Raw genomic sequence first — 22,750 nt, forward strand, 5'->3', positions numbered from 1 at the left:
TATAATGCCGTAATATTTTTTTTGCAAATACTGCTAAACAGAAGGCTTTTGAAAAATGCTAAAAAAAAAAAAAGGCGATTTGTCTTCTGCTCTGTTTAAGTATATAGTTAAATTGAAATAAAATTAAGATTTATTTTCAAGGTCGGAGGAAAAATAAGTTCCGGAAGTTTACCACCATTGATTCAACGTATTGTAGACCACCTTATTCAATACGTTACATTCGTTATTTGTGCTTGTTGTTGGTGTCCTTTATGAAATCCTTTCTCAAAAAAACGTAAGCTTCCTGTTTGGAAGAATTTTCAGTTTTGTTCGATTGCCAGACCGGCAGAGTAAAAATTAATCTCACTCCTCTTTGCCCATGCACGATCAGGACGAATTCAGAGCAAAAGTACAGGTTCGTTTTCCGATTCATGTTCAAAATATAACGTTCAATTGAAATTAAGAAGTTCCTCAATCAAAAAATTAAGTTTGTAGACAAAACAGACAGAAGTGAATCAATTGATTAACCCCACTTTTCAGTTTGTGTGCGTGGGGCAACAAGTATGTGGCATGTGCAGCTGATGAGATTATTTGACTACATTGGGAGAGCCAATCAATACGACTGGTGCAACTCAACCATTCAGCCAAAATTATGGAAATGGATGCCACCATTAAAGGGAAAATTCAGGAGCTTATGGGATGATATTGAGAATTCTGTTTGTTAATCATCCTGCCAGTCTAACATTGCAGGTGAAATAATAGATAAGTGTAATTGTAGTGGGGTGATGAAGCATCATGGTAAGGTTCTGACACTTCAGATGATCACAATCTGCAAACATCGAGGAGGCAGTGTTGACATGTTTAAAAATAAAAAAGTGAAAATAATTCAAGTTTAAAAAACATAAGGAAACAGCACACGAATGTTTTAGTAATTAGCAAATTTTAATTAAAGCAATGTTTACAAACAGTCATGGAATGTTAAAGCACTTCATCTCCTTCAAGATAGCACAGTGATGAAATCCCTTGGACCTAATGAGCTCACGACCCAGGTGGAGATGCATTGACATGAATGGTGCTGTTCATATTCAAAACTGAAGGCACCACCAACTTGTACAGCTCTCTGCTAATGGGTCAGGCTCAGGTCCAAGGTTTCGACCTTTCAGTGGCCTTCATTCAGAACTGCGCAGGCATTGTGTGCACCAGAGGGAAGGGGGCATCACATGACTGCAATAGGCAGCTTGTGAGGCTCAACAATGATGCCGTTTGATCGATAAAACGTGGGTGTCAGAGCAATATAGCGAATAGCAATGACGTTGGTGAATTTATATCCCAAAATGAGAGCATGTCACACATGCATCACCAGAAACTTAAATTTGTAACATCAAAGCAATGTGAGCAGATCCTCTTCGTTATTGCACAGTCATTCTGCATCTTGTAGGATGTGCCGTGGTTGTCGGTACGTTGTCCAAACAAAATGGAGCACATCATCAGATGTCCATCCCCGTTTCATACATAGAATTCCGAAATTCACACAAGCCAGACACCTCCACTTTCCCCAAAAACCCACATGTCCATGCTGCTCCAATAAGCGAATCAGGCACCTTTCCGATTTTGCATTTCATCAGAACATCGTAAGAAGACTACAATGAAACTCAGAAAATAATAATAATAATAATAATAATAATAATAATAATAATAATAATAATATCATGCAGGTCTCAGTGAAGAAAACACGAGGATGTTTTGCTTTTTATTAATCGTACGACTTAGAAATAAATGACGTTTCCTTATATGAAGCAGGCCCATTGGCAATGATAGTTAAAGACATTCCTCACCTCACTCTTGACGCTCAACGCCCAAAATCTTGCCACTTATGGGTTCAGCATCATGGCATGATGATGACATGTAACAAGCACATTGCCGATGGAGCATGCAGCTCTACCAAAGTCAAACCAACTGCCTGTGAACCAGTTCAGAAAGTTATTCACTTTCTATCAAGCTGTGAACATGTCACATAGCTGACCAGAACATTAAGGCAAAGACCCTGAGGTGGCTAGGCTGTTATTCGCATATTTTTTGTAATTTAAAAATAAACTTCACAAAAAAGGTTTTCAAGAAAAAAAACTACATCGTTGTCTTCATTATGGGCACACAAGCCTGCTGCGTTTTCTCCCCCCCCCCACCCCTCCCCAATCATCAATTGCTCTGCCACGATGAGTCTTTTCAGTGGAAGCAATGCATTGCTACTGGCCCTGCAATGGAAACGGGTGGGGAGTGTTGGCTGAACCTCACACCGTAAGTTTACACCAATTGGTTCAACCACGGGGAAAACAGGCGGCAGGCTACACCTCCGACCTGGAGGGCTTTGCACTGTGCTCCGTCTGATCGACATCAGGTAAGAAGGCGTGGTTCGTGCAGTAGAGACAGTGCGTACAGGCATTCGTCATCTTTATGTACCGACTGGTCCAGGAGGTAACTGCAGATCTGGAAATGAAGCGAACGAGATTAAAAGAAAATAAAGATTTAATGCATCTGATATTTGGGACAGTTTAACAATAAATGAGATTCTAGATCAAAGCATATGAATAGGTGCGGCTTGGAGGGGTGAAGGGCAGGAGGAGCAGTAAAGGGTGGGGGGAGGGGTTGAAACTGAATAAGTGGTCATTGGTGATTGGACAAAAATCGTACAGTTTTTGAAGATATTAGCATTTCACAACACACAAATACACCAAAAATGTTCGATGAACTGGCCTCGAGGTCAAATCTGTGGTCCCAAGAATACATTCACAATAATGTTAGCAGCAGAAAACAAGTTCTAAGCTGTGGAACTAGGGCAGTTCGATGCTCTGGAAAACCATCTATTCCTTTTTGCAGACGACCCCACATGGACATACACCAATACATCTGACTGATAGGCAGACAACAGCTTGCATCACTCTCTGCTAATCTGGAAATAATGACATGTGGCGAGATATCGTGTGGAGCCTGTGGCTACTTTTTACATCATTTTCTGGGGGTGCAGCTGTGCCGCTGATACCGTGCCTTCTATTACCAGTACACTGTTACTCATTTTGTCAACCTCGGAAGGATGGCAGGCTGAGTCAACCACACCTGGTATTAATTCAACGCACAACAGGGGCTCAAACTCGAGATAGTAAGATCTTAAGCCAGCCATCTTAACCATTAAGCCAACACCAGTCTTCTAATTACATGCTGATTGGCACATGGAACATGTCCTTCAATGCTGGAAAATCTCTCCATTCCAACCTGTCACTCCAGAAGGATCGTCAAACGAACCCACCTGTGTACTTCCATGGTCAGCCACTGGAAAAAGTTCAGTATCTTGAACTTCTCGGCCTCAACATCAGTCATTACCTCTTCCGGGCCAATATATATATATATATATATATATATATATATATATATATATATATATATATATATATATATATATATATATATATATATATATATATATATATATATATATATATATCTTCTTCGTCTTTCGGCTGCTCCCTTTAAGGGTCGCCACAGCGGATCATCCGCATGATCCGCATAGAGATTTGGCACATGTTTTACGCCGGATGCCCTTCCTGACGCAACCCTGGTCGCCTCTTACGACACAGGGATATGGTACACCTATTTTAACCAGGGTATACACCGGCCCAGTATACTGGTACTCATTTCACCGACCTCGGAAGGATGACAGGCTGAGTCAACCCCCTGGTGTATTAATTCAGTGGCCCAACGGGGCTTGAACTCAGGACCTTTTGGATCCCAAGCCGCTGCCCTAACCACTGCGCCAACACCAGGCTATATATATATATATATATATATATATATATATATATATATATATATATATATATATATATATATATATATATATATATATATATATATATATATATATATATATATTTATATTGTTACGGCTGTGGAAATTCGCAAACCACCTTTCACGGCCCGTAGGTGAGATAACTCTAAGTACATGTGTGGTTAGCCCCAAACCCGATGTTTAGAGGGGATATATGTGATTCATTCAGGCTGCGACGCTTTGAGATAGCCGTTTTTCTGTTCTATCTTTATTGTGAACCAACCACGTCTCAACCGCCATCACCATCAAACCACCACCAAAAACCCTCCACCACCCTCACCTCTCTCCTTCTACGGCCATTCCCGCACCACCTGTGAACACTGAGCATCAGGCTGTCTTGGGCTCGTTCAAGATACGCACCGAACCACGAGTGCAAATAGCGGCCTTTCTCAGGGAGAATTCGGATCAAGAATGCTACACGACCACTTCTGATCAGTCCAATCAGCAAGCGCGGAGCGGCTTGGCCCCGCCTCCAGGCGCGTCTGTGTGAAATCAAAATATGCAAATTCTAGGATCAGGGGAGGTTCACGCCCACTTTTCCTCCGTCCAATGGGCGAGCGTCCACATTTGCATATTGTTTCTCCTGCCAGCCTATAAAACGGCGAGCACCAGGCGAATCGAGGAGAGTCAGTTTTTGGTTGGAGAGCAGAGTATGGCAGCAGCAGAGTGTGGCAGCGGCAGAGTGTGGAGTCGGGTGGCGAAGCCATCGAGTTGGGTTCTGCAGTCGGCTGAGGAGAGTTGTGGGAAGAGGCCAAGGAGCTCGGGTCCGAGGCGAGAAGGACGGCGGTTGGCGACGAGGTCGCGGTGGGAGATCGCTCGTCGTGGGACCCAAGCCAGCCAGCCATTCTCCCTCCCCCAGGGCATCAACAATTCCCCCTTTTCCCCCGCGCTGAGATAGTGCAACAAAGGGGGCCCCGTTCCCACCCCACTCCAAATGTCGTGCCAACGAAACCCGCAAAGGAGCATGGAGTCGGGGCACAGCCACGCGGCCACGTCTGCGGCTCGTCCGCCAACGCGTCACGAGGACGCGGGTAGGACCCACCCGATCTCGCGGACCTGGCCGCTCCTTCAGGTCCAGCGCATATATTGGCCTACAGGCCCATCTGCCCCCTTGTCTATGAGGGTGGCTTCTTTCCTTTGCTTTTGAGTAAATGTGTGTTGGTGTCGTCTGGAAAGTAGAACTGTATAAGTGTTGCCATGTGTGCGCGTAGTCGGTAGTAACTCTGCGTCATTGTTTCTTTTGTTTTACTGATATATGTGCATTTTGACTGTTTGGCTGTATATGTGTGCTTTCCGTGTGTCACGTAATAAATGTGCATTGTGTGAACTGTTTTCCCGTTTCGCTTCGTCTTTTCTTGATTGACCCTCCATCCTGCTTCAAGTAAAGGGTTCGTCGTGGGCTTAATACGCCCGATAATTAATCGGAACCGTCGAGGCCGACGATAACACCGCTCAGTTATCCCGATAGCACGGAACGGACCGCTTAAGCGGTTCGTGTCCGGAGTCGGCCTGCGGCCCGGTCGACCATCCGCGCAGGTACTTAGGTAGATCGAATTTGGCGAGCAACCCTATCCTGCGCGGGTGGGCAATTGGCACGGTCGTGGTGGGGTTAAACCCCCACAGGTGACTAGCTCCCGGCGTTGTTCCGAGAGGGTCACGACAGAATTGTCCGTTCCGGTGGGCGAGGCGGCCGCCATTGGAGTCGAGCGGCCTCTCGTATATATATATATATATATATATATATATATATATATATATATATATATATATATATATATATATATATATATATATATATATATATATATATATATATATATATATATATATATATATATATATATATATATATATATATATATATATATATATATATATATATACAGTGGTACCTCTACTTACGAATGTCTCTACATACGAATGTTTCAGGTTACGAAGCGCCTGAACGGGAAAATATTGCCTCTAGTTAAGAAGGCGTTTCAGGATACGAAGTCAAAAATACAGTACAGTATGCGCTGCTCCCAGAGTTTCCCGAACGTAAACAAACTTGTAGCTGCTCTGCCATTGGCTATCGCCTAAAATCTGCCTGGCAACCCTTTGCGTATGCGTGTATCCCAGCATGCTCTTCGTGTCCCCGTCCCGCTCTGTAAATATAGTTATACTGTATACAGTCTATGGTCCCGCTACGAAGTGCTCGGACAGTGTTACAGTACAGTACGCGTGTGGATTACAGTAACTTTTATTCACAATGGACCCCAAGAAAGCAATGAAGAAAAGTGGACAAGGAGAAAAGAAGAAGAGTTTTTCTGGCCATACAAACAAAGCAAGAGATAATAGAAAGGTATGAAAAGGGGATGCGTTTGATTGATCTCGCAAAAGAATATGGCCGTAATATATCTACGATCGGCACGATAATAAAACAAAAGGAAGCCCTAAAAGCTACGGCTCCTTCCAAAGGCCTCTCTGTCATTTCCAAGAGGAGGTCGGCAGTGAACGATGAGATGGAGAGGTTGTTACTCGTGTGGATAAAGGAGAAAGAGATCGCTGGTGACACAGTGACAGAGGCCATAATTTGCGCAAAGGCAACCGCCATCTTCACTGACCTCGTGAAGGAGGATACAGGCGAGGGAAATTCGGTGCAAGGACTACACCAGGAGTTTAAGGCATCGCGTGGGTGGTTCGAGAAGTTTAAAAGGAGGACTGGACTTCACTTTGTTCTTCGCCATGGCGAAATTATTTCGCTGGGAAAGGGCATGGGTCTTGAGGTGGATGACGAGGACATCAACGAGCTGATTCAGGAGCACAACGAGGAGCTTTCGACGAAGGAGCTGCAGGAATTGGAGGTGATGCAACACACCGCGGTGCAGGAGGAGTTCAAAGAGGACGAGGAGGAGAAGGAGGAGGAGGCAGCCATTATTCCATCAGCCCAAATCAAAGACATTTTAGGAAAATTCCATGAAGTCTCGGAATTTGTTGAAAAGAATTACCCGGAAAAAGTGTTCACAAGTCGGGCTATCGCGCACTATGACGATGTCTGCCTCGCGCATTTCCGACGGATTGTTAAAAGCCGGCAAAAGCAGACGTCATTGGATCAATTCTTCACGAAACGCGAGGCAAAAAACACTGCTGATAAGGACCAGTAAACAAAGAGGCCAAAAAGTAACGAGAATAGCAGTTAAAAGGTAAATGAATATTTTTATTATTTCCTTTATTCTTTGTTTTTTACATGATGTGCCTCTCGTTTTATGTTTATTGTGCAGTAATCTAATTTTAACATGTATTTGTTTCATGTTCTGATGCATTTTTATGATTTATTAAAAAAAAAATGTCCAAATTTTGCGGGGCTTGGAACGGATTAGCGCATTTACATTCAAAAGGCGTCTCTACTTACGAAGGTTTCAGGTAACGAAACTACTCACAGAACGAATTAAATTCGTAAGTAGAGGTACTACTGTGTATGTGTATATATATATATATATATATATATATATATATATATATATATATATATATATATATATATATATATATATATATACACACACAGGGGGCTGCAAAAGTAGGTATACAGTCAGGATTATACTAGTATTACCAGTATTATAATAGTGGTGCAAGGATTCATTTAATACTAGAATTCATTTAATTCATTAAAATCATTATTACCATTTTTAATATTTTTATTTTCGTAATTTTTTCTATAATACATCTTTTGTTTTTATCCCCCACCGCGTGGCGGAAGGGGGATATTGTTGTCACCCAGGGCGTCCGGCTGTCCGTCCGTCCGTCAACATTTTTAGCTGTGAGTGCGATAACTCATAAACTGTTTTCCATATCGATTTGAAAATTGGGTCACACATGAACCACCTGAAAAGGAAGAACCCTATTGATTTTGGGCATGGCCAGATCCAAGATGGCTGACTGGGGCGGCCATCTTGAAAAAATATTTTTTGTAATAAATGGAAAACCGCTTATTTGATTTCAATTATTTTTGGTTACTACGTTCCTCAGCCCTGGGGAACTTTTTGGAGATGATGACCAAATGGTATCTTGTTTCCAATTCACCTCCCTCATTATCTGGAATATGTATGACCTTTTTCATTCAATGGCGGGGGATTCCCCATCTCTGATGGTATATTTTTCTTTGTTTTGTGCGCACGTTTTGTTTTTCATGACTGTATACCTACTTTTGCAGCCCCCTGTGTATATGTATATATATATATATATATATATATATATATATATATATATATATATATATATACATACATACATACATACATATATATATATATATATATATATATATAAAAATATATATATATATATATATATATATATATATATATACATACATACATACATATATATATATATATATATATATATATATATATATATATATATACATACATACATACATATATATATATATATATATATATATATATATATATATACATATATATATATATATATATATATATATACATATATATACATATATACATATATATATATATATATATATATATATATATATACATATATATATATATATATATATATATATATATATATATACATATATATATATATATATACATATATATATATATATATATATACATATATATATATATATATATACATATACATATATATATATATATATACATATATATATATATATATATATATATATATATATACATATATACACATACACACACATCAAAGCCAGCCTCCAAAGCCACCACAGATTGGGCATCCCACATCATTTGAAGTTTCTCCTTGAAATAAATCTTTGTTTTTTTATTTTTTAAAAGCAATGTCGAGGCTCATATAAGAGCCAACACATAGAATGTATAACAAGGGGCGCAGGACACACGAGTAGCAGGAGAGGGTAGCACCAAACAGTGGAGAACAGAGACATTAGGAGATCTGTGGAAGGGAGAGGGATGGGGTGGGGTACATGAATATGGGAGCATGCACCACAGCAGTGGGTCGCTGCATCCACTTTCTGCCACTACTCCAGGGGCCTCCGTCTGGCAATCCCCCAGGCAGATGCCTGCCCCCTCCCATCTCCGTGAGATGCTGATCAACCTGCTGCAACAACGAGGCACGTGGTTGGCCATTTGGCATCCTCCATTCACGAGGGTCCCTCACTGAGAGAATCTGGTGAGCAGGATCAGCATCAGGAAACAAGCAACATGTTCATGCAGCCGCAGCTGATGTGCACGGAGTATGCAAGTAACAAATCTCATTTGAGTCTCTCTCAGCAACCGCTCGTTAGACACAAAGTCCGACCAGTGATAGCCAAGGATTCTCCAAAAAGACCTGGCACCAAAGGAATTAAATCTCCATCTCAGATTCCTGGTCAATAGAGCAAGACTGGAAGTACCAAGGACCTGAGGATTTAGACTTTCATCCTCCCGCACAGGTACCGGCAGTGACACACCCCACGATCCAGTGAATCCATGACTCCCCAAGCCCGACCCAGACGTCTGTTGACCTCTGGCTCACAGCCAGCAGAGACATGAATATCACTGCTAAGGTAAGTGACTCTCTCCATGACCTCAACATCCTCACCACAAACGGGTACAGACAGGATAACAGCATCCAAGATGTGATTGAAAGCCTGGATCTTAGTTTTGACCCAGGAAACCCGTAACCCTAGCGGCTCCAACTCCTCATTCAGCACCGCGAGGGCCCCCAAAAGGAAATCTAGGGTCTCCGCAAAGATGACTGCATCATCTGCGAAATAAAGTCAGAGATCTTGACATTCCCAAATAATGCACCACAGCTTGATTTCTCTGACATCCTCCCCAGAATCCAGTCCATACAAATGCTGAAAAGTGTGGGGGCCAGTACACACACCTGACGAACTCCAGTAACAACTGGAAATAAGTCAGAGATGATATCACCACATTTCACAGCATTCTCAGTACTCTTAGTACCAGAGTATAGTTCAGACATCAGATCGATTGGTTTTGGTGGCACCCCACGAAGAAGAAGAATCGTCCAGAGGGCATCCCGATTCACTGAATCGAACACTTTACAGAGATCAACATAGGCTGCAAGCAGCCCCTGTCGAAACTCTCGTCTGCGTTCGGTGAGGACTTGAAGAGCAAGGATACGGTCAATCGTTGACCTCTTTGGTGTAAAGCCTGAATGCTCTGGACGCTGGTGCTCAAGCAGATGGTGGTGAACCCGATCAAAAATTATCCGAGAAAAGACCTTGCCCGGCACTGAGAGCAGGATCACACATCGGTAGTTGTTGCAGTCTTGACGATCACCCTTCCCTTTCCAGAGAGGGACAACAAGGCCCCTCTTCCAGTCAGTTGGGATGATGCCTGTGTTCCAGGCAGAGCACAGAACTGCATGCAACAACACGAGTACAGTATTTCCACCAGCCTTGAGAAGTTCAGCATGGATGCCACAGATCCCAGGAGCCTTACCCCATTTTAACCGGTTCACTGCAGCCCGTGTTTTCACAAATTAAGGTGGACCACAGTTGATTGGAGGGTCAGCAATTGGGATTGGAACACCCCTGACATCCAACTTGACAGCTGTTGGATCAGCCTGGTACAGCCGCTCAAAGTAACCGGCCCAGCGGGCCTTCACTTCGGACTCCTCTGTCAAGAGCCCATCACCCTCTGCTCTCACTGCAGTACACCGAGGGATGGGCTTAGATGAACACAATGCGTGAATTCCCCTGTAAGCGGGACGAGAATCACTTGACCATAGGTGATGCTCTACCCCCTCACAGATACCTCGCACATTGACCTCCTTGTCCACCCTTAGTGCACGTACAGTTTTACGCCTCAGCTCCCTGAACAGCTCAGCTCTGTCATTCAGCCTGGCCCTGCGACTCTGGTTAATGGTTTCCAGTGTCCCTTGAGAGCCAAAATTCTTCTTCACCCTCAGGTGAGTTCCAAGACGTCTTCCGGCAACATCAATGATGGTGGTCTTGAAGGGACTCCACAACTCTTCAGTATCCCCCAAAGCACTCAGACCCCCCCTCCCCCCACCAAATCTCCAGTCAGCTTGTTTGCAAACTCTTCATACCCTCTAATCCTTGAGCTTGCCAACATCCAGCCTAGGCTGGAATGGTACCATTCTCCTGGATTTAAGCTGCAACTTCAGAAGTGCTACAACAAGCCAGTGGTCAGTATTGAGGAACGAAGAACTCCGGTAGACCCTGCAGTTCTGGGTCATCCTCCAGTGACTATCACTGAGCATATGGTCAATCTCCTTTGCCACACCGCCAGTGTTGGAATAGCAAGTCCAGCGATAAACCTTTGGGCGCTGAAACCATGAACCAGCGACCCTAAGTCCATGACTTCTTTCAAAGTCAAGGAACTTTGTGTTATTCTGGTTCACAGTTCCAGACCCATGTGGACCAACACATGTCTCATAACCATCCCTGTCAGTTCCAGTCGATGCATTGAAATTCTCCAAGACTAGAAGTGTATCTCGTCTGGGGCACTGATCAACCACAGACTCGAGTGTGGCATAGAATGCGTCCTTCATGGTGAGATCACTCGCCTCAGTCGGAGCATATACAGAGACCAGGGAAATGACACCCAAGGAGTGACAAATCCTTTGTCTCATAATACGCTCGTTGACCGGTGTTAACTCAGTTATCATTGGGGTCAGCTTGTTGGACACAGCTACAGCAACTCCTTGGGCATGGTAACCATCAGAGCGACCAGACCAATAGACGGTGTAACCACCCACCATGATCTCGCCGCAATTGGGTCTTCGAACCTCAGATATTTCTGCAATACCGATGTTCAAACGCTTGAGCTCAGATGATAACAGACACAGGTGATCATCCTCTCTTGGGTTTAGGACATTCCAGGCACCCACCTGAAGGGACCGTCTCAGGTTAACCCAAGGAGACTGCCATCTGGCGGACGACACCTCAGCACCACCCCAACACACTCTACCGCAATCTCACCTGGGAATGTTATCCCTGGTTTCCCTCCTATCATGAAATATCGGGGGTCCCGAAGGCTTTGCCCCAATCCCGTCATCCAGTGAGCTCTCCTGCGAAGATAAGTGAGCTCTCCTGGAGTGGGTTTTCAGATTTTTTTGCTTTTAAAATGTTTGTGGAGTGAAGGGTTTTACGGGGCCAGAGTGCAAATCCTGCCACCAACCTCCTCGTAAAAAGTAATCCAATTACAGGAGGACGTCCGCAGACACAGTTGGGCACGAGACATGGATGGCTCTTTGCTCACAAGGAGCTCCTCCGCCTTTTGACAGGTTTTGTTCTTCATCCTGCTGGGTGTCCATATCATACACCCTCCTCCTCACCAAGAAACTTGGTGGGGGAGATGGTTTAGTCGCCGACAACCCGACCATGGAATAGGTTAGTACAGGTTTACATGGTACCTGTAGCAAGTCACAGTTGTAATCTGACCTGACTGGACTGATACACAGGGTAAACAAGATGGACACTACAGGGACATTCAGGAAAGAAAGCAGGGAATTTGAAGGAATGGGGGTTTGGAGTCGATTAAAGGGGGTAGAAAAGATTGTGGTTTTGGATGGGGAAGCCAAGAGATGCTAGTGAACAACTGTTTTGATGACATGGAGGGAAGAGTGGGATTGAAGAGTGTGGGAGTTTGTTCCAAAGGCAGGAAAAAACAAGAATGAAAGAGTGAAGGTGAGCAGTGATTCTTGAATTTGGTAGTTTCACCAGAAGGGGGTTGCTGGTGGACCTTGAGTGCCATGCAAAAATATGGGGGGGGGGGGAGTCAGATCGCATACAGAGAAGGGGGAGCGAGGCCAGAGAGGAGATGGTAGAACATAGAAAGACCATGACTTAACTGTGGTGAGAGAGCGCGAGAGACTCAACGACGCAGCCTCATCGCGGGAGATACCAATGATCCTAAATGCCTTGGTTTTTCACAGCATGAAGCCAAGAAAGGTGAGAGGCGGGAGCACCAACCCAGAGCGGGGAGAGCAGTACTTCATCAGGTTGTGGATGAAAGCTTTGTACATGGTCAAGAGCTCAGGTGTACCAAGGAAGGCCTTTGCATGACGGAGGATGCCCATTTGGCCACTGGCTTTGGAGGCCAGCTTGGAAATGTGGCTTCCCCAGGAAAGATCATGGCAGATAGTGAGACTAAAATCTTGATTTAAAGGATTTAAAGTCAGAAGTTCAAATCAGAACTACTTATTCTATATGGGGAAGCCTGGTGCTGGTTTCATGGTTAGGGCAGTGGGCTTGGGATCCTTGGGACCCAAGGGCCCTGAGTTCAAATCCTGCTTGACTGTTGTTTGGTTGAATTAATACCAGGTGGAGTTGACTCAGCCTGTCATTCTTCAAGGTCAGCAAAATGAGTACCAGCTTGCTGGGATGTCCCAGTTTAGAATAGGTACACTGTATCCCTGCATGTCATAAGAAGCAACTGAAGGGTTGGTGTCAGGAAGGGCATCTGGCCATAAAAAAAAACATTGCCTCAAAAAGGTAACCATGATTGAAGATTGTCCTGGGATCTGTAAGGCTAACCCCTGCTCGTGCACGGAAAAAATGGCCTTAGTGTGTGTGTGTGTGTGTGTGTGTGTGTGTGTGTGTGTGTGTGTGTGTGTGTGTGTGTGTGTGTGTGTGTGTGTGTGTGTGTGTGTGTGTGTGTGTGTGTGTGTGCGCGTGCGTGTGTGTGTGTGTTAGTCTATATAGGCTTTCTCCATATCTCAATCAAGAACTGCTCTTCCCCAAGGACTGAGGTCACAGCATCACATGCGTCTGATGGATTCTGTCGAGTCAAAAGCTCTCAATGTGATGGTAATTTCCAATAATGTGGCAGAAGAACAATATATGCAGCTCTTACATCTTAGGCAGGTTGGTAATCTCTTTTTTAAACTGCTTCTCCATCAGTTTTTGCTTACTCTGCTCTCAGTCCTCAGACCCTCCAGATATACTGCAAGATGCACACATTCTTCCAGTAACCCCTCCTAGTCCAGGCTGACTGCACTCCAAAATCCAGGCTGACTGCACTCCAACTATTTTGTTTCTTGCTTCTCCCATGTGTGGAATCACCTTGCAGAGACGCTCATCCCTCCAGTGTTTCAAAAGCTGGGAGTGCACCACCATCTCGTGTCATCCCCCATCCTGACCCATGATCTTTCTTACCCACATGAACCTCCCCTAACCCAACCCTCTTACTTGCATGTTGCTGCATTTCCTTCCCTCCTCTCTTGTTTTTCTCCTGTTCCTTCATCCCCTTGCTTATTGTGTCCAAGAGATGCCCAACTTTCACTTCATTACCTCCGCCACCTCGCTCTTCCATGAGCCTCAGTCTTGAAGAGAGAAAAATATCGAAACCAATTATCGATTATTATCAGAGAGCATGGAAACAGCTATTGGATTTGGTGCAGTTACGAACTCCATCACTTCGTATAAATTTTTAAACAATCCAAAGCTAACGGAGGAGTTTTTGCACAAATCACATGTCAAGGACATTAAGAAGACATTACATTTACAGGAATTCAAGGACGTTATGAGGCAATGGACAAATTAATACACACGCTATATATCGGACATTCATCTGGGATCACAGCCCCACGAGTTGAGAATGGCAACGGTTTAGCTTGGATGTGCTCCTCCTTTATTAATCAGAATAGAGGAACAGCACATCCCAGCTAAAGGCGAGATTATGAATCATCTGGTGTTGGAGGAAGAGTTGAAGGATTTCGGGATTTCAAGAGAGAAAAATCCCACAACATCCAGAGGACAGCATGAATAAGAAAGATCAGGTCTAATTCTTATTTCCAGATTGTGTGCTCCAATTACGAGACCTTTGAGTGAGTGCCAAGTGGGCTCAATAAAAACGATGTAATAAATGGGAGTTTAACGCGTGGTTGGGCAATCCAAAACCGGACAGAAAGAAAGAGTAGTACTTTGGACATCACATGATTCAGGAGATAATGCAAAGTTTGAACTCTTTATCATGCATACTTTATATCGGTGTTATTTCAAGTAAATTAACTTTGCATTATCTTGTATTATTCTTAAATATTGTTCGACAGTGTCAAAGTCGCACAAAGAAGCGTGGACGGATTACATAGGGCACAGGGACATTCGAAGATAGCAATACAGTCTATCTGCCTGAATAACAGGAAGAACAGGCAATGAATATAACAGGTAAGGGTATCAAAGCTAGTTTATTTCTGAACAACAATGTGGGGGTTGAGGCATCACAATATAACGAGGAAAGTGCTTGGATAAGAGCATCAAACGAGGGATTCCGTTTTTGTTGGTGGTTGCTGTTGTTCAATATAGTCAATGGGATCACCTGAGGCTGCAGTTTTATGTTGAAGTTATATTGCTGGAACTGCCGGATCTCTCTGATTATGTGAGCAATCTGCACAGAAAGGCAAACAGAGCAATGGCTTACCTCTGGAATTTTCTGCATAACCAAGCTAAGCATACTAAGCAGGAAGAAAGATGTATGCAATTTACCTCATCAGGTGACCAAATCCGAGAGTAATAGTATAAATTATGCATTTAACGGTGGAATCCATAGTGTGAGTGTGGTGCTGTGACTCTAGACAAATACAAGGGCATACAAGGAACTTTGGGGCACGAGGAGCCCATTCGGCACATCCTACCTGCACTGTACCAGCACCAGAAACAATCACCCATCAACACACAAGATACGTACCCACAAGTCCCACCAATATCCCCATACCCCTCTATCTCCAATGCATCTTGGCACCTATCTAATTACAATTTAAACTTTTCTGCTGTTTCTGCTGCCACTACCTTTCTAAGGAGAGCACTCCATGCATTATCTGCTCTCCGATGGAAAGACCCCATTGTTAACACTGTCCTAATCCTCATCTTCTCTACTCTCAGGCTCTGGCCCCTGGTCTGAACAGTCTATTCTGCTGAAACCCCCATCTGCACTTATTTTGTCGATACCCTTCATTATCTTAAACATCTCTAACAAATTCCCTCATATTCATCTTCTTTCTCCTTCAGCCACTCCTCATAGTTAAGTCTAGCTATGCCCAGAATCAATCTGGTATTCCCTGCGCTGAACCCTCTCCATGGCAGCTATATCCTTGCTGAAGGCCCTGTCACACGTTGACGATTTAGCCAGCGTATGCCTGACGGATGCAAAATTTGGCTAAAATGCTGGCACACATCGAATACGTTATGGGTAAGTTTGTATACATTAAGAGCACGCTGGCATACGTCGTAGTACACTGGCATACGTCAGAGTACGCTGGCATACGTCATAGTACACCGAGGTGTTAGACAAATTTTCTATGCTTGAAATTTATGCCAGCGTATGACTCACACGTTCCGCATAATGCTGGCCATAAGTTGAAGGCACGTTATGCGATCGTTGACACACGTTGACACACGTTACTTGTAAGTTACTCATAAGTCGAAACACTTCGAGGTCATGTTTAGCATACCCGAAACTTATTTCTAACCTATGAGTAACGTGTTATAGGCACGTTACGCGATCGTTGACACATGTCGACACATGTTACTTGTACGTTACTCATAAGTCGAAACACGTCAAGGTAATGGTTAGCGTCAGTGTTCCAGACTCCCTGTTTTTTTTTTTGTTTTTTTTTTTCTTTGGTATGACAGTGATGTTGACACTTCAATTTCTAGTGCGGTTATAAAATAATATAATTATATGGCTGCCGCTCAATGATTTAAATCATAACCGCACTAGAAATCGAAGTGTCAACATCACCGTCATACCGAAGAAAAAAAAAAAACAGGGAGTCTGGAACACTGACGCTAACCATTACATTGACGTGTTTCGACTTATGAGTAACGTAAAGTAACGTATGTCGACGTGTGTCAACGATTGCGTAGCGTTCCTTCAACTTATGCCAGCATATGCGGAATGTATGTCATACGTCGAGTACGTCGAGAAATTTTCAACATGCTGAAAATTTCTCGATGTACTTGGCATATGACGACGTATGCCAACGTACTACGACGTATGCCAGCGTGCTCTTAACGTATACAAAACTTACCCATAACGTATTCGACGTGTGCCAGCTTGGTTCGGCAAATTTTTCATACATCGGCATACGCTGGCTAAACGTCAAGGTGTGACAGCGGCTTAACACTTCGATGTCTAGTGCAGTTATGATTTGAATCGTCGAACCGCAGCCTATGAATAGCCTACGCCACATGATCGTCGGCGATACGCTGCCACGCGCTATGCATAAGTTAGACTATCGTTGGGCATAGGTTGTGAACGCCGACAACACGCTCAGCATTCCTTGGTATAAGTTGTCTATATGTGATTCAAACGTTCTGTGTACGTTACTAATACGTTATGCATACGTTCAACACGTTATTATATGCCCAAAACTAAAAAAACCACCATCAATAGTTCAGCGTACGCCAGCGTTTTACATACATTTTGAGACCTTGCCATACGCTGGCTAAAACGTCAAGGTGTGACAGGGCCTCTAGGTATGATGAACGAAACTGCACACAATATTCGAGATGAGGCCTCATTAAATTCCTTTACAACGTTAAAACCACCTCTTTTGATTTATAATTGATTCCCCTCAGAATACAACCGACAACCCTATTGGTGTTTCCGGTAGGGTGAGGCATCTATATGTGTGCCATCTCTTGGATGGCGTTGCAAACGTTAGGTGGTGGACGTTAAAAATCCAACTGTGTCTTTCACGAAGAGTAAGCGAGCAATCACGGCACCTTGGCCAAATTCCAAATTCCTGCTCTAACCTACAGGGGGCACTGCATCAGCGACACATCCCTACCCCTGTGAGAACTGATGTGAACCCACAGCCATGTGCTGCATACGAACGATAACAAAGTTAGTTTTCTGACCACATTGGAATTTTGCTCAACTGGGCAGTTCCACCAGGTGTAGCAGTGAATGGAGACGACTTCTCCATTCGTATACAGTACAAGGCTGCGGGGTAGCATCATTGGCTGAGGGCATGGCTGTTAGGGTTGCTGAGGGCATGACAATGCTTCACGACAATTCATGAAGCTGATCATCCAATCAACTAGGACTCACTTTTGAATATCATAATACTAAAAAGCCTTTTCAAAACCTATAGCTTCGGGCCCATGCCCTGATAAAATTCAAAAATTCCTGTGCATCTACGGAGGTGCCACATCGGAGGGTAAGCAGTGCTCCAGTAATGATCAGGCAACCATTGTATCAATTTAGTGGTTCAATCCCCATCAAATATGCAGTCACAAAATACCACTTCACTGCCAAGTTGTCTCAATGCCATCGATGGAAGCAGACCTTGAGAACACACCGTGTTTTCCTCACCATTCGCATTTTGGAGAAGTTTACGAGGCCCTCAGGAGTAAAGTTTGACGTTCCTTCTTCAATCAGTGCGAGGTCGGTCAGGTACATTCCCAGGTACGGCACGCACGGGGCGTCACAGCTAGTGAAGAACACAAACAAAGCTATTTTACTCCACAAGTTCCTGGTTAAGCACCACATCCTCAAAAATCATCCGACTGGAAAACCAATGGAAAACACAGTCGAGACACGTTAGAAGGAACACTCGTAATAACAGATTTGATCAAGCCAGGAACACTTCAGGTGGGCAAACCCGTTTAATGAGCAATTTCTAACTTGGTTTATAATGAACAGTTTAATGGAGAATTTTTTTTTTTTAATTTTCTCCCAAAATCAGTTGAGTCATTCCAGAGAAATTAAGTCACACTTTTGGGGACAGTTTATTCATCCTATGAGGACTGGCAGATAGCTTATAGTTCGACTGAAGGTGGCAGGACCTCATCTTTCAGTTGTGCAGCCTGAGTTTGAATCTCGACCCAGCTATACACTGTCGTTCTGGGGTTTCGCTGGCAGAGCGATGCATCAATCGGGAGGTTGTTAAGCCGGATGAACTGTCTGCCAGCTTGGGTCATTGGTGAATGTTAAAGATTCCATTGTGTGTTTAGAGAAGAGTGGACGAGTTATTGCCAGCACCCTGAACAAATTACAAATTCCTACCACCTTCAGTCGAATGTCCATCCTGGTTATCCGGTTCATGAAAGACGGGCAAAAAAAATGTCGCCTGGCTAACCCCACAAGTTGGGAATAATTGGGGCCGTTAAAGAAGTAGCAGCAGCAGCAGTTAATTGATATTCTGACCCAGCAGGTCAAGTCATATAAGGTTAAATGTAGAATTTTAAGAAGGGTGAGTGTTAATTTGTTTTGCTGTTTTGTTTAAAAAAAAATTCCTTCTGGAGATGCCACATCAATATGTTGTACTCATGTGCCCTGTACCTTTTTGAGGGGAGGGGAAGGGGGTGGGATTCCACTTTACGAGACTCTCCTGCACTATACTCTTCAAATCCTGATGCTTATAATTAGAACATTCAACATTCCATGACTTTGCTTATGATAAGAACATTCAAAGGTCATGTTGGAGATATCCATTTTGATTTTTCAACACAGGGCCAGCCAAGCTTACGAACAAGGACATGATAACAGAACACAAGGTAAAAACTCGGAAATCGCTCTCAAATTAACATCGATTTTTTTTATAAAACCAACCTTTTAAGTGTTTCACGCAGGTTCTTAAATCTTCCTTCAGAGGATACAATCTTCTGCAGTTTCTCAATCATGCCTTTCGTCTGCAACAGGATATCATCACACAGTTCCGTACATCATTTTGCAATGTTCAAAGGACCATGTGTCGGACAAAAATATTGGTTCCTCCACAAGCTTCTAAAATAACTTACAAATGCCACAAAATGAGTGGACCCCCAATACCTGTTTGCTAACCCGAGCCCAGGTTTTCTTGAGGCGGAACACGGCGCTGCGGTTTATGGCAGAAGCAATCTCCAGTATGCCATTATAGTTGTGCAGGCATCGACAGATGTCTGCCACTGCCACCCACTTTTCGATGATGGCAGTGCGCTGTACCAGGTCAGGCTGCCGCACTATCTCCCACACCACGAGGTTGCTCACCTGGCCAGGAAAGAACCACAGTAATCATTCCAAAAGGGTCAAGCATGTATCTGGGGACAAGTGACCACATCATTGAAAGTGCAACACCATTGTTTGGATGTAAAGTTTGGGATAGTGGTGTAAGGCTGTTGGATTTTAGGAGGGAAACTTTGAGGGGATGAAAAGTGATTTGGGAACTTTAGATTAGCTAAAGTTAATGAGCGGACGGTCTGCGTCAGAGAGGTGGGCAATCTTGAAAGAGCAAATATGCAATGTGCAGAGTAGATATATTCTCGTGAGGTGTAGAGGCAGAAAGGGAGCAGGGTGGTTGAGCACAGAGGAAAGCAGTGTAATTAAGGATAAACAGAAGGCATTCATTAAGTACAAAATAAGTGTATTCATGTATTCATAACTAAAACTGGAGTGAAGTCGACGGCGTGCCATCGCAAATCACACACTTTCCACCTGAAGCAAATTTGAAAGATGGCAAAAAGTTCCACCAGGAATGAACGAATATCAAATTTTGAGATTAAAAAAAAAAAATCAGTTTTGACCCCTGTGACCTTAAGTTCCTTCCCCATGTGGCACGAACCAGGGGTCAAATCAGAAAAAAAAACAACATCATTGAAAATTTCATGCGTCCCCCAATGTTGATTGCATTATATAAAGTTTCATTAAAAATGTTTTAAAGTGTGCCCATAATTGCATTTTTGGGGATTGTTTGTGAGCCTTTGACCTTGCAAGATGGCTCAGGGGGCTGAGTCAAAAATAATACTGCTCTCACACCTTCTTGCCATGTAGTGATCATAACTACCAAGGTTGGTAAATATCTGCACAACCGTTTAGGAGGAGCTCGCATGACGGATGGATGGACGGAAACAGACAGACATAGCTGAATACAGTATCCCCCTCCCCCCATTTTTTTTTATGTGTGGGGATAATTATACCAATTCACCTTTTACCTCATTGAAATGTTTCGTTGCCTTGAGAATGCAAGGAGTTTTATCATTCTTGTTTGGCTTCATCCAACTTTGTCCCAAGAACTCCCTGAAAAGAAATGACAATGAGTGAGTCCACCAACACACTGCCCCACCCCACCCCATCTAACTTCACTCCGTTTTTGCTACATCACTCTGTGTATGTCACATTGACTGCTCAAGTCTGGGTAAACCGATTGAGTATTGGTCTGCTTTGGCTTTGGCAGCCAGGAAAGTGGCTCCATATTTGGTTTCCAAAACAAATCTAACCTTAGCCCTCACCCTAACCCTCACTCTAACCCTCACCCTAACCAGAACCCTAACATTCCCTCCTTAAGTCAAACAAAACTAAACCTTGTACCCTTACCTCTATATTAATTATTTTTGTGTACAAAGTTGAGGGTCATGGAAAAATTAGAAAACGGAAAATAACAGTGAATAATGGAGAAACACACCGCCAACAGGGTAGCGGAACACAATAGAGGGACACTTGGAGGAAGAATGGGTGAGGGAAAGAACAAAAATAATGTAATGAGAGGATGAAACATGAGACAAGAAAGAAGCTGGATACAAGCTCAAACACGGCAAGAATGGGGATGAAAGAACAAAAAGGGAAAACCAGGCATGAAACAGCAATGGAACAAAAAACGGAAACCTGGATGTTGTGAGGGAAGAAGACACGACAACCTGGAAAAGAAGATGTGGGCTCAGTAATAGCTCATGAGGGTAGAAAAGATCATGAGTATGTATGGGATTTAATATGAGGAGGTAAACAGCCATCTTGAAGCCATGGAGGGAAGGATGAGAATGAACAGACCAAGGAAGTTGTTCCATGGGGGAGGGGGGGAGATGAGGTGAGCAGTGATGGGGGTGGAAGGAAGAGGAATAGATCATGGAAAGGGTAGAGGGTGCAATACCAGAATGGAGGTGGCATAAGACAAAAACAATCAACCTGCCTGCAATGAAGGAGTAACAGGGTCAGATATTCCATTTTGTCATGGGAGAGTCCAATGAATTTGAGGGCATTGGCCTCCACAGCATCAAGATGTAAAGGTGTGAGGTAGGGGTGCTGGCCCAAAGGGGAGAGCAGTACCCCCATCGAGCTGCAGATGACGGCCTTCCATGTTGTTAGAATTTCGGATTTTCCAAGAAAAGACTTCACATGACAGAGGATGCCCTGCTGGCGATTGGCTTTGGAGGCCAACTTGGACATCTGGTTTTTCCAAAGATAGATCGTGGCTGGTGATGAGGTCCAAAAGTTTGAGGGATCAAACCTCTTGAAGTGTTTTGTCAAGGAAGTAGATGGGAGGGTTTGCCAAATATTCCTTTCAGAGAGAGAGAGAGAGAGAGAGAGAGAGTGGTCATGAGTTTTTACAGGGTCTAAAGATGTATTGTAAGTGTTGGACTACCTCATGATTCTATGAAGGTCTGCAGAGAAGGAGGAGGCAAACTGCTATCCTATCTGAAGGATATGGCAGAGGGTGTAATCATTACTGAAAAGATACGGAGGGTTTCCAAAGAATGAGTAAGATTGTTGATGAAGATGAGGAACAGCACTGGGCCCAATTCACTGCCTTGGGACACTGCAGTCTCAACAAGGAGATGAAATCAGAGGATACTGTTAAGAGCCAGGCACTGACTATGAGTGTCAAGGAAGTCAGCAAGCCAAGAGATTAGGTAACCTTGGATGCCATAAGCTGTGTTTGAAGAGCAAGGTGGGACGCCAGATGCTGTCAAATGCTCGAGATATATCCAATGAGACAGCCCTGATCTCTTGTCTGAGTTTAAGGGCCTTTATCCATTCTTTGGAAAGCAGCAGCAATATGTTCAGGTTGGAGTGACTTGGGTAAGAAACAGGTTGGAGAAATCAGGTTGGAGTTCAGGTGAGAGTGACTGGGGTAAGAAAGCAAACTATTCATATGAGATCAGGACTTTGGAAAAAAACAAAGGATCTGATGTCAACTTTTATGATGGAT

General features: G+C 43.6%; 1 protein-coding gene and 1 long non-coding RNA gene across 7 annotated transcripts in view; one reads left to right on the forward strand and one right to left on the reverse strand.

Moving 5' to 3' along the window:
• LOC147016932 (uncharacterized) overlaps positions 1-22,750 on the forward strand; it is a 92,853-nt gene that overhangs the window by 46,922 nt on the left and 23,181 nt on the right. The window lies entirely within an intron of this gene.
• Positions 903-22,750, reverse strand: part of LOC147016933 (ras-specific guanine nucleotide-releasing factor 2-like) — a 140,577-nt gene continuing 118,729 nt past the window's right edge. For all 5 annotated transcript variants that reach the window (XM_085846198.1, XM_085846196.1, XM_085846199.1 and 2 more), the window contains 6 exons: positions 20,760-20,844; positions 19,621-19,818; positions 19,402-19,481; positions 18,163-18,280; positions 15,163-15,231; positions 903-2,463 (listed from right to left, as the gene is read on the reverse strand). In XM_085846198.1, the coding sequence (XP_085702324.1) occupies positions 2,371-2,463; positions 15,163-15,231; positions 18,163-18,280; positions 19,402-19,481; positions 19,621-19,818; positions 20,760-20,844 (643 nt within the window). In that variant the 3' untranslated portion in view covers positions 903-2,370. The remainder of the gene's footprint in view (positions 2,464-15,162; positions 15,232-18,162; positions 18,281-19,401; positions 19,482-19,620; positions 19,819-20,759; positions 20,845-22,750) is intronic.

This window comes from Eptatretus burgeri, chromosome 11, assembly GCF_056783735.1.
Source record: "Eptatretus burgeri isolate ZD-2024b chromosome 11, Ebu_testis_v1, whole genome shotgun sequence".
Lineage (NCBI taxonomy): Eukaryota > Metazoa > Chordata > Myxini > Myxiniformes > Myxinidae > Eptatretus > Eptatretus burgeri.